The sequence below is a fragment of the Mastigoproctus giganteus genome, chromosome 1 (assembly GCF_048544385.1).
Source record: "Mastigoproctus giganteus isolate SK-2022 chromosome 1, ASM4854438v1, whole genome shotgun sequence".
In the NCBI taxonomy this organism is placed as follows: Eukaryota; Metazoa; Arthropoda; class Arachnida; order Uropygi; family Thelyphonidae; genus Mastigoproctus; species Mastigoproctus giganteus.
Window position 1 is genome coordinate 37,406,252 of NC_143575.1, and position 12,297 is coordinate 37,418,548.

General features: G+C 37.1%; 1 protein-coding gene across 1 annotated transcript in view; it reads left to right on the forward strand.

Moving 5' to 3' along the window:
- The first annotated feature begins 538 nt into the window (after nucleotides 1-538).
- LOC150090711 (uncharacterized) overlaps nucleotides 539-12,297 on the forward strand; it is a 257,039-nt gene continuing 245,280 nt past the window's right edge. The window contains exon 1 of the mRNA XM_090369985.1: nucleotides 539-578. Coding sequence (XP_090226111.1) covers nucleotides 539-578 — 40 coding nt within the window. The remainder of the gene's footprint in view (nucleotides 579-12,297) is intronic.

A 12,297-nucleotide genomic window follows, 5' to 3' on the forward strand; every position in this document is an offset into this window, starting at 1 on the left:
CTTGATTAATAAAATTAAGATATTTTATTAAAGAGCCCTCCTTTTATAAAATTTTCAATTTCGAACTCTGATTGAACATGAATATGCATGCTCATGTGTTGTGTGAATGTGAGAGACTTTTTGTGTGTGTTATTTATTATTCCGGCCATCCATTGGTCTTTTATTATTATTTATTTATTTTCGTTAAAAAAAATACTCTACAATTCTAGTAGTAAGATATCTACTACTCTGTGGTAAAAAGTGCAGCCATTATCAACCCACTGCAGGATGGAAGCCTCCTCAACAATCCATGCTGAGAGAAATGGACCATAATCTGCCACGCTGGTCCAGTGCGGGTTGGCAGATCGACCGTATTCAGTAGTCAGGAGCTTGAACCCCGGTCAACTCAAAGAGCGTGTTCTACTGCACTCCCGCTCCTGACCACTGAGCTACAATTTATATATTCAATCAAAATTCTCACGCACAGTTGTTCGTATTCTGCAATGTTTTACCTTTGATCACCAGGGTGACTGAAGGACTGTATAAAAGTAAAACAAACATGGCTACGGTCGAAAAAGTGGTGGTTGAGCAGAATTCTAGTATGTTTATTTTGTTTGTTTATTATCGTTCGAAACCATATATACAAGACATATAAATACACATTGTTGTATTACCTGTTCAAGCAGGACCAATAGAAAATGTACTGTTCCACAATAAGCACTAATGGTTTTTATTCCTTGTTACCCATTGAGCATGTTTACAGGAATATTACTGTCGTTTGACAAAAGCTTGTCAACTTTCGGTTGTACAAAAACATGGGAATCTCGTCAGACATTCACGTACAACCGAAAGGTTATACGTGAATGTCTGATTTTGTTTATTTATTTGATATTTGTGATCCAGGGCACGCTTTTCTTTTTATTCCCTTTATTATATATATAATTAATTCAATTAAATACAGCCAAGCATGTCTTGTAGAATTTACGTTCAGCGGATAAACTTCTGATGGTACTTTTATGATACTATCGTGTAACACAAACAAACAGTACATTATGCCTATCAAATATACGAAAACTTAAGTATTTATCAATTAAATAAAATGATCATAGTGAAATTCAATATCTTTTAACTGTCGAAGGTCTTGGTTATTTAGCTTAAAATGCTGAAGACTAATAGATAACATTCACTGCGTTGCAAAGCTAACATTAATTAGTTACACATCTTTTTATTCGAATATTTATGTGGCAAAAAAAAAAATATATATATATATAATTATTATATATCTATTATATCACTCAAAGCACATACTTATGCACCTTTGTGCATGACCACTTTGATGCAAGCAATGAAGTTTATGCAGCACCAGCCATTAAAAAAAATAATAATAACAAAGTTACAACTTCATTTGCTCATCCCTTCTAATAATTTGGCTAAACATTTAAATTTATTCAAACATCAATTCCACCTAGTGTTATGGAAATGGATAGTTATAATAACTAACCTAAACATATATAATTAGAAAAAAACAACTTTTACATGCTATATCTCCTTTATATATATGTTGGTAGAAGAAGAAAGTTGTTTACTACCATGTGTAAGGATATATTGAACTTTGGCTGTTAACGTATCCAGTGTGGATCATATCCTGAAAGACCATTGATGACACAAAGCTGTAAACAGCAGAAAACACAGTAATATATAATTAATCTGTTTGGATATTGTTGACCTTACAGCATTGTGCTACCAACTATATCCCAGTATCAGATATACATTCAACTCTAGCTTGTTTATGTTAATAGCAATAGTGCTCAATTAGTTGAATAAAAATACTTACAAGCTGCAGTGAGTGCCTTTCTTCTTTCAACTTTTCAGAAGCTGACCTTTGTGATGGCCTCTGGTATCTCATATTAGGCTTATGTTGTTTTATATGTTGTATATTCTTATGTTCATAGATTTACAATAATTCCATCAGTCACATGGTGTCTGACAGATACAAACTGTTTTGTTTTTCTGTAACTTTTTTTTTTAAATTTAGTAATAAAATCATATCCTCATACGTACATTTCCCCACTATTATTCTCCAAATGATGATGCTGTATTTCCTGTTTTTTTTTTTTTTTTTTTATTTACTAGAGTTACAAGAAGCTAATTGTTTTTATTTATGAATGGGATGTTTTCTGCATGAGTGTTATCCATCAAGAAATAACCTGTTTAATCTTCAGAATACGGGGTGCAGTCCAATGGATCTTTGCGATGAGAACTGATTGGCAGGTCTAGCTACCCCCACTGATTGCTCTCGTAGGTTGCTACTCACTATCATTTTCTCTTAGACTGAATGCTGTTTTTCTGATGACTACAGCTGATAGAAATATGATGTACAAGCCAGTGAACTGTGTTTTTTTTAAATAGACTAATACACTGGTGTGTAAAATTTAAGGACCAGTCAGGCTTTCACCTGTAGCTTCTCATAGGAGTGGCCTGGATATGGGAAAAGCATACTAAAGGAACCTCGCGAGGTACAGAAATGAAGGAATCAACACCAACAGAACAACAGAAACAAAACGGCAGAGGGACTTTATTCAAAAATGGCAACATAGCACTGGCTGCCATGATACAGATGCATCACTGCCAAAGATAGAACAAAGGGAAGAGGCATTCCCTAGTAGGAGATATGGCCACCCCTAATGTCAATGCAGGCTTTGCACCACCTGTCCATACTTAGAACAATGTTGTTGATAAGTTCTTGCAGTAACATCGTCCATTCTTCTGTCAGTGCCATCTTCAGCTGGTGAACACTTTCTGGTGGGTGTGGATGCGCCACTAGGCGTCTCCCCAGAGCATCAAATATGTGTTTGATGGGATTTAGATCGGTGGAATGGGCAGGCCAATCCATATGAACAATGTCCTCACTTTCCAAAAGCATATCAACAGCTGCAGTGCGATGGGTTGTGCCGTTATCATCCATAAACATGCACTTGGGGCCAGTGGCACCTCGGAACAGATGCACACAGGGCAGGATTACCTCACTACAGTAGTGTGCACCGGTTAGAGTACCGCCTTCCAGTATCTGGAGTTGTGTACGTCCATCCAAGATAATGCCTCCCCCAGATGAGAACACCTTGACTGCTATATCGATCCCTTTCAATGATGTTTGCAGGGTGATACCATGTGCCAGCGGCGCCTCCGTAGCCAGGTGGGAAGGAGCAGCAGTGCGCAGCACACGCTTCTTGATTAGACCGGGGTTTGAGCCCGTCACCACCAAATACGGAGGATGCGGAAAGGTCAAGGAATGACCACCGCATATCCCGGAGCAATATGGCCTTAGTTGCTAATGCTCCTAAAAACCAACCAAAAAAAACCATGTGCCAGCCTCTCACCAGATTAGCTGATGCCCAGAATTGCTGCTGAGACTGAATCTACTCTTATCAGTAAAGATTTTGTGGTTGTAACCTTTAGAAATAGTGTTGGTCCTTAAGTTTTGCACACCAGTGTATTTGGCTAGTGAGAAAAGGTTAGGTTAGTTTATGCCACACTGCTAATTCATAATGGATTTAAGCGAAAAGCAGTATCTGTAATCTTTAGTGTGCGGTATCATATACGGCCACAGTTTTTTTCTTGAATCTGCCCCGAATTAGTCATGCAAACTAACCTGTCCTTGTTTCACTAGCCAAATATGAAAGTATCATATTACAGATACCCTTTTTCACTTGAATCCGTCTTGAATTAGTGGCATAAACTAACGTAACCTTTTTTTTTTTTACTAGTTGAATATTAGTATATTACAAAAACCACAGCTCATTGGCATATATATCATATTTCAACCGTAGTGATTAGCAGCCTATGAGAGCAATTGGTGGGTGGAGCTAGACCTTCCAATCAGTTCTCATTTCAAAGATTTATGGGATTGCACCCCATATTCTAAAGTTTAACCAATAACCTATTCAAGCGCTTTATACACCACAATAAATAATTTTAAAAAATGAGCACGACTTTACAAACCCTTTACCAGATTCTTGTTCACATGCGTGTGAACTTTATGCATGTGACCAAGAACCCAATAAAAGGTTTGAAACGTGATGCCCATTTATTAAAATTATTTTTCATAGTGTAGAAAGTGTTTGAATAGTTTATTTCTTGAAAGTTAATTGTTTGTTTCTCCTGAACATGCAAGAATTGGTCAGTTCTCTTTTGTAATTAGCTGATCTGTACAAATCCCACTTATCCAACAACCATTATTCATGAAAATATTATTTTATTGTTAAATATAATTATGAATATAGAATTACAGATAATATATATGTACTATTGGCATTTTATAATTTAGCAATTTGTAACCATAAAGTATATTTTTCTGAAAATTACTGATTTTGTGGAGGGGGTATGGAAATCCTTGCCAAATGAAAAGTTGGAAATAAAGGGAATAATAGGTAACTAGTAAAAAATGCATACAGCACAAGAAATTTCAGGTGCACTATAGCCCAGCAGCTCGTGCACCATTAATTTTCCATAATGCACACACACACAAGAAATTTCAAACAATACATTTGATGAGCTTGAAGTGCTAGTCAAGACATCAAAGGCAGATATTGTTTGGATATCAGAGACATGATGTCACACAGACATAAGCAGTGCAGAGTTGGAATTTGGGGAGTACAATGTGTACAGAAAGCATACACAGGACAGGAAGGAAGGAAGGGTTATGCTGTTAGTTAAGAAACACACAAAATCTAAGGAAGTGCATTCAGTTGATGTTGGTGGACAATGCAATGTTGAGTCTGTTTGGTGTGGCATAAGCACTGGGAAAGGAAAAATGAGAGTAGGTGTGTTTTATATGCCTAATGAATCTGATGAGTATAATGAGCATTTGTGCAGAGAAAGAGTGGGCCAGTAAATCAGAATATCTTATAATTGGGGATTTTAACTTTCCAGATATTGATTGGAATTTGTGGATTGGTCACTCGCAAACTAGCAAGACTTTTGTGGATTTATTGGATGACTGTTTTCTACAGCAGCATGTTCGAGAGGCAGCCAGAGGGAGTAATACTCTTGATCTGATTATCAGCAATGATTATTCATGCATTAAGAATTTGCAGATAAAGGAACCACTGGGTGACAGTGATCACAATGTACTGATGTGGGAATTACTTAAGGATGTAACTACCATCAACGCTAAAGGGAAGGGCTTTTGCTTTCGTAAAGGTAACTATAGGGGTCTCAGACAGTTTTTAAATTCTGTACAGTGGGATCAACTGATGATGTTACCAACATTGAATTCTAAATGGGAAGCCTTCAGAGACTTAATTTTGGAGGCTACTAGGCTTTTCATTCCAACTAAGAAATACTATTCAAGGTTTAGGCCTAAATGGACGTCAGATGAACTAATGAGGCTTGTGGCAGAGAAGAAAAATGTATGGAATGCATATAAAGTATCAGATAACACAGAAGCCTATGGCAGGTATAAACTAATCTATAATCAAGTCACAAAGGAGGTTAGGCAGGTTACGAGAAATCTTTGGCAAAGGATGCAAAGAGTTCTTAACTTATGTAAACTCTAGAAGGAAAGGGATGAATCAGATTGGACCACTTAACATAGATGGGTTGACTATTGATGATTCATGCTCAGGTAGCTGATAAATTGAATGAGTATTTTTAATCTACATTCACACTTGAGTTATTCAGTGAGGGGAGTGCCAGAAGTTTATCAAACTCTAACAGGGAAATAAGTGATTTTGTAATAATTGAGAGCAAAGTGGAGGAGAAATTGTTGAAGTTAAACATAAGGAAGGCACTTGGGGTGGATGGGATCTATCAAGTTATATTAAAGGAGCCAGCAAAGGAAGTAAGCAAACCCTTAGCCATAATTATGAGAGCTTCCTTGGACTCCGGGGAGGGCCCCATGAACTGGAGTGTGCAAATGTATCACTAATTCACAAAGGGGGTTCAAAAGGTAACACAAGTAACTATAGACCTGTTAGTTTAACTTGCGTTCCGGGGAAAATAATGGAATCACTGGTTAAAGAAGCATTGCAGGATCATCTAGACAAGACTGCAGTAATAGTTAAGACAGAGCATGGGTTTGTTAAAGGGAGGTCTTGTCTGACCAATTTGATTGGATACTATGATGTAGTCACAAAGGAACTGAATGTCAAAAATAATTTTGATATCATATACTTGGATTTCTGGAAAGCTTTTGATACTGTTGCACATGGAAGACTGCTGTACAAATTGGAGAGGTATGGAATTAACGTAAGTTGCTACAATGGATAAAGGGATGGTTGAGTGAGAGATGACAGAGAGTGGTAATCAATGGACTCTGTCTTCGTAGACAAATGTTATTAGTGGAGTTCCTCAGGGTTCGGTGTTGGGCCCATTGTTGTTTTGTATATTTATCAATGATATTGATGAAGGTATATCAGGTTTAATGTCCAAGTTTGCGATGATTCAAAGATTGACAGGGTTGTTAAAGACAGTATGCTACTCCAACTGGATCTAGATAAGTTGGGCAAATGGGCTGAAAAGTGGCAACTTTAAGTTTAACATTGACAAATGCAAAGTACTGCATATGGGTAGCAATATCCCAAGAGAAACGTGCTATCTGTCGTTGTGGAAGTTGATAGGTTGAATAAATTTAAGGAGGAACTGGACAGGTATTTGGAGGGAATGGTGTGATTTTTTTTTTTTTTTTTGGCTGATGCTGCATAAGCTCATACACTTGCTTTCTTGTATCACATGCCACTACTACTACTGTGTGGTACTACACTCAGGGAAGTGGAAAGTGAAAAAGACCTTGGGGTAATTGTGCAGTCAAATATGAAGTTTGCTGAGCAGTGGAGAGGGGCTGCCAGGGCAGGTCACGGAGTCTTGTCAGTGATATATATATATTTTTTGATTTGGTAGTTGTTGGCGCATCGGCTTCTGTGGCCATATTGCACCTCCCAAGGTTTTTGCAGTACTTTGATCCAAGCCCGAGGCGGGAATCGAACCCGCGACCTTTGGGTTGCCGGGCAGGTACTTTACCCACTCGGCTAGCCCGGTCGGCCACAATGATATATAGGACTTTTGCTAGCAGGGACAGGGTGGTGATTATCCCATTGTAGAAGGCAATGGTCAGGCCACACCTAGAGTACTGTGTACAAGTCTGGAGGCCTCATTTTAGGAAGGATGCTAGAGTTGCTAGAACGAGTGCAAAGAAGGGCAACAAGATTGTGTCGAACAAAGGGGTGCTCTTACAAGAAAGACTAGTTCTGCAAATTGCAGTGCCTGGAGTGTAGGCACCTGCCGGGGTGATCTGATTAAGGTGTATAAGGCCTTGAATGGGTTGAGCAAGCTGAATGCTGATGGGATTATTCGTCTTGCTCAGACTAAGAACCTGAGGGGGCACAGATTCAAACTGAGGAAAGATAGTTGTAGAATAGATGTGCGGATATTTGACTTTTAGTCAGCGGGTTGTTGATTGGTGGAACAGGCTTCCATCTTTTGTTGTGGAAGCTAATAGCCTAAATAAATTTAAGGCTGAGCTGGACAGGCATTTGGAACGAATGGAGGGATGAAATGGGAGGGGTTTTTTTTTGGCTGATGCAGCATAATCTTGCTTTTTTTTTGCATCATATGCCTCTACTAATGCTAATGATTATTTTCTACAGCAGCACATTCAAGAGGCAACCAGAGGGAGTAATACTCTTGATCTGATTATCAGCAGTGAATATTCATGCATTAAAAATCTGCAGATAAAAGAACCACTAGGCTGTAGTCATCACAGTGTAGTGATGTAGAATGTAGGAGTTAAAGATGTAACTATTATCAAGGGAGGGGTTTTAGCTTTCATGAAGGTGACTACAATGGTCCCAGACAGTTTTTGAATTCTATACAGAGGGACCTTAATCATAGAAGCTTCTAAGCTTTTCATACCAACTCAGAAATACTCTTCAGGGTATAGGCATAAATGGATGTCAGACTCTTGGCAGGGAAGAAAAGTTAATGGGATTCGTATAAATTATCGGGTGACACAGAAGCGTGTGGTAGACATAAACTAGTCTCTAATCAAGTCACAAAGGATGTTAGGCAGGCAAAGACAGATTATGAGAAATCTTTGGCAAAGGTTGCAAAGACTGCTTTACTTATATAAACACTAGAAGGAAGGGGATGAATCAGATTGGTCCACTCGATATTTATGGTTTGGCTGTTGATGATCCTGCTCAGGTTGCTTACAAACTGTATGAGTATTTTGCATTTACATTCATACATGAGGAATTCTTTAGGGAAGTTTATCAAACTCTAACAGGGAGCTAAATGATTTTGTAATAACTGAGAGGGAAGTGGAAGAAAAATTGTTGAAGTTGAACATAAGAAAGTCACCTGGGGTGGATGAGATTTATCCAGATATTTTAAGGGAGGCAAAGAAGGAAATAAGCAAGCCCTTATCAGTGATTATGAGATCATCCTTGGATTCAGGGGAGGTCCCCACGAACTGGAGATGAGCAAAGATATCCCCAATTCACGAAGGGGGGATCAAAGGATGATATGAGTAATTATAGACCTGTAGTTTAACTTCTGTTTCAGTGAAAAAAATGGAATCACTGGTAAAAGAAGTAATTCAGGATCTCTAGACAGTGTCACAATTATACTTCAGACACTGTGGTGGTTTATTAAGAGGAAATCATGTTTTACCAATTTGATTGGATACTATAATGTGGTCATTGTTTGATACTGTTTTGCACATAAAAGACTACTATACAAATTGGAGCAGTAACTTGCCTCATTAAGGGCAAGTTACTGCTATGGATAAAGGGATGGTAGAGTGAGAGAATACAGAGAGTGGTAATCAATGGACATTGCTCTTCATGGACTAATGTTATTAGTGGAGTCTCCCAGGTTTGATTTTGGGCTCATTGTCATTTTTTATATTTATCAGTGATATTGATGAAGGCTTAATGTTCATGTTTTCAGATGATATAAAGATTATCAGGGTTCATATTGACAGCATGCTACTGCAACAGGATCTAGAAAAGTTAGGCAGATGGGCTGAGAAATGGCAATTGAAGTTTAACATTGATAAATGAAAAGTACTGCATATGAGTAGCAGTAATGTACCAACTGTGTAGTACCCCATGCAGGGTAGTGGAAAATGAAAAAAACATGGAGTAATTGTGTAGCCAGAGATAAAGTTCTCTGAGCAATGCAAACAGGCTGCCCGAACAGTTCATGGGGTTTTGTAAATGACATACAGAAACTTTGCTTGCAGGGATAAGGTGATTGTCTCATTGTATAAGGCATTGGTCAAGCTACATCTTAAGCACTGAATGTGAGGTGATCTGATTGAGGTGTTTAGGGCTTTGAATGGTTTCAGCAAACTATATGCTGATGGGATTCTTCCTCTTGTTGAGACTACACACACATGAGGGGGCAAAAATTCAAATTGAGGAAGGACGGTTGTAGAATAGATGTGCAGAAGTTTGCATTTAGCCAGCAGGTGGTTGATTGCTGGAACAGACATCCATCTTATGTGTATAAGATAAATTCAAGGAAGAACTAGGTAAACTATTTGAGGGAATGAATAGGTGAAATGGGAGGTGTGTTTGTTTTTTTTTTTTTTTTTTTCTTATATGGCTGCTGCCATATAAGCCTACTTTCTTGCATCATTTGCCACTACTAATGCTAATCATCATATAACTTGCAAAATTCTTGCCAGTTTTCAAGAACAGTAATATTTTGTAAATTTTCATTATTGGGATTAGGTTTGGTGGCTGACACAACATTGAGTATACAATTGTGCATTTTTGGCAACAGTAACAGTTATCATAATGATAGTTGACTTCTGACACCATATCATCCAAACTTAAAAAATAAAAAAGCCATATCTTGATTATTATTTGTATATTTTCCATATACATAGCAAAAAATTTCTATGTGGATTCATTTTTTTTTTTCTTGCTTCTTCACAATAAATTTCTTTTTTTATAAAACTGGAAACATAACTAAACTGACAGACAGAAAACACCCACCACAAATGATGATAGAAACATGACTGAACTGATGGACAACAGATATTTGAAACACTACTGAACTTACTGGCAAACCACAAATATCCAAAATACAACCGAACTGCAGTGTTGTGGTGTTATATGTAGAGCTGATGAATAAATAGGAAAGATGCATGATTATTTTTTAAATTATGTACAATATTTTCAATAAAATAGTTTAATGTGCAATATGCATTATATAGCTGTATGATTGATGACCTGAAGAAAGCAGTATGGATAAATTCTGTTTTAAGAATGTATTATAAACTCTAAAAATATTAAAAGTCAGCTTTTTCTTTCTCCATTAAAAAGCATTGTTGACCAGTATACTTAATAAAGACCATTTTCAGTTCAACAAAAAACCTAAAAACAAATTGTTTTTATAATTAAAAAATATTGTCTAATAGATGCTTAGCAGGCGTGTGTGTATTCTATTTGGGGCATGACCACAGAGAGTTAAGAGTTTGCACAGAAAGGATATCAGTAAGTCACTATGTCAGTAAGCCTTGTTGCAGGCAGCACTTGAGTGTTGATGTGACTTTTTTCATTTGTTTTTCGAGTGTTGATGTGAATTTTTTCGTTTGTTTTTTTTTTTTCACCCAGCACAGAAATTTTGCATATTTTTGTTTCTCTTAACTTTCTTATTTTTTTAAATATTCAAATACAAATTACAGAAATAGTCATCCGAATGCATGAAGTCAACAACATATTGATCATATGACACAAAGGATGTTGGACTATTCATATAAGAAGACTGCCCCGAACTCCTGGTCTGAAGTGGGCAGAGGATTGTGCTGACAAGCATACCCTTCCAGTCCCTCCCACAAATTTAAATGGGATTGAGATCTGTCAATTTGACTGCTCTAGGCAGGACAGATGTTCGTAGCATCTTTGTGTCCTTCAGATATTCTTTCACACATTTAGCATGTTGGAAGTTTGCATTGTTGGCTTGGAAATACCCTTCTTCGTAGGGTTAAACATTGCATGGTGTACCTGATCTGCACTCTTTGGAATTTCCGATGTGCTCTGGCATTCACAATGCTTTCAATGGGATCAGTGCACAAAACATGCCCTACACCATTACATCTCCTCCAGCCGCCTGTACTGTTGGTATACAACAGGATGGTTTCAGTTACTTCTGTTTTCCTCCACACGAGCATTATTTCACTGGTGTGAAAAAAGTATAAATCACAATTCATCAGACTGTGTGACTTGTCTTTAGACTTCCTACATTCATCTGTTGCATTTCTGGTACTAGCTGTTAGCTGTATCTTCCAGTTGGTGTCTGAGATCACTGGCTACCACGATGATCTTCCCACTCCTGTAACTTTCTTTGTAGATTTATTTATTTGGAATTTGGTGCTGAAAAGTATAAATTATAAATCATCATATTTGTCTTCACTCCTCTTACATCCATCCTTTGCATTTCTGGAACCAACACAGCTGTATTTTCCAGTTGGTGTCTGAAATTGGAAGAAATTGGCAGCTTCCACAATGATTTCCATGCTCCCAATAAGGTTCTTTGTAGGATTCTTCATTTGGTATGGATACTGGTCCATTGTGGTACTCTTACATTAAATGCAGATGTTAATTGTATCTATTATCTTGGTGATGGTTACACTAGATAATCCCCTTTAGACATTGAGTATTGTCAGTAGTAGGTACATCTGCTGCTGAAAGTTTTTAGGCATTTTTCCATTCATTAAGACTTGAATGACACTAGTCTTTTAACACTTGATAGCTGGCCTTTGTACCATTCACCTGTTAAATGTACACCGACAACATCCTTTTCAATTTACATATTTTTGCAAAAGATTGCAAAGATCCTAAACTTCCATGCTTTTAATAAAGTGGTCAGATAATGTAGTACTCTCTAGGGAACCTTCAATAGCATGTTTAATGACCCCCACCTGAATTGAAATTTTGCACATGGGTAGATACTGTAAAGAGAAGATAATATGTGAAAGATTAGATGCTGAAAGTATTTTAGTATCTTACAGCATCTAATGTTGTAAGACACTAAAATACTTTCCGAAATTTTACTGAAAAGATAATATACAAAAAAAGTAGCTGCTAATACAAGAACTGTTATTAAAATTTTTTTTGTCTTACAGCTTGTATCAGCAGCTTTTTTGCATATTATTATTTATTATTTTTTTTTTTGCATGTTATAATATCATATCCGTACAGTATTTGCACTGTATACAAAATTTGGAGGAGGGGGATTTCAACATGACATTGAATAAAGTTTTCCTTGGCAGTAAGCTAAAAAAAAATTGAATAATTTCAAGTTGAGTTT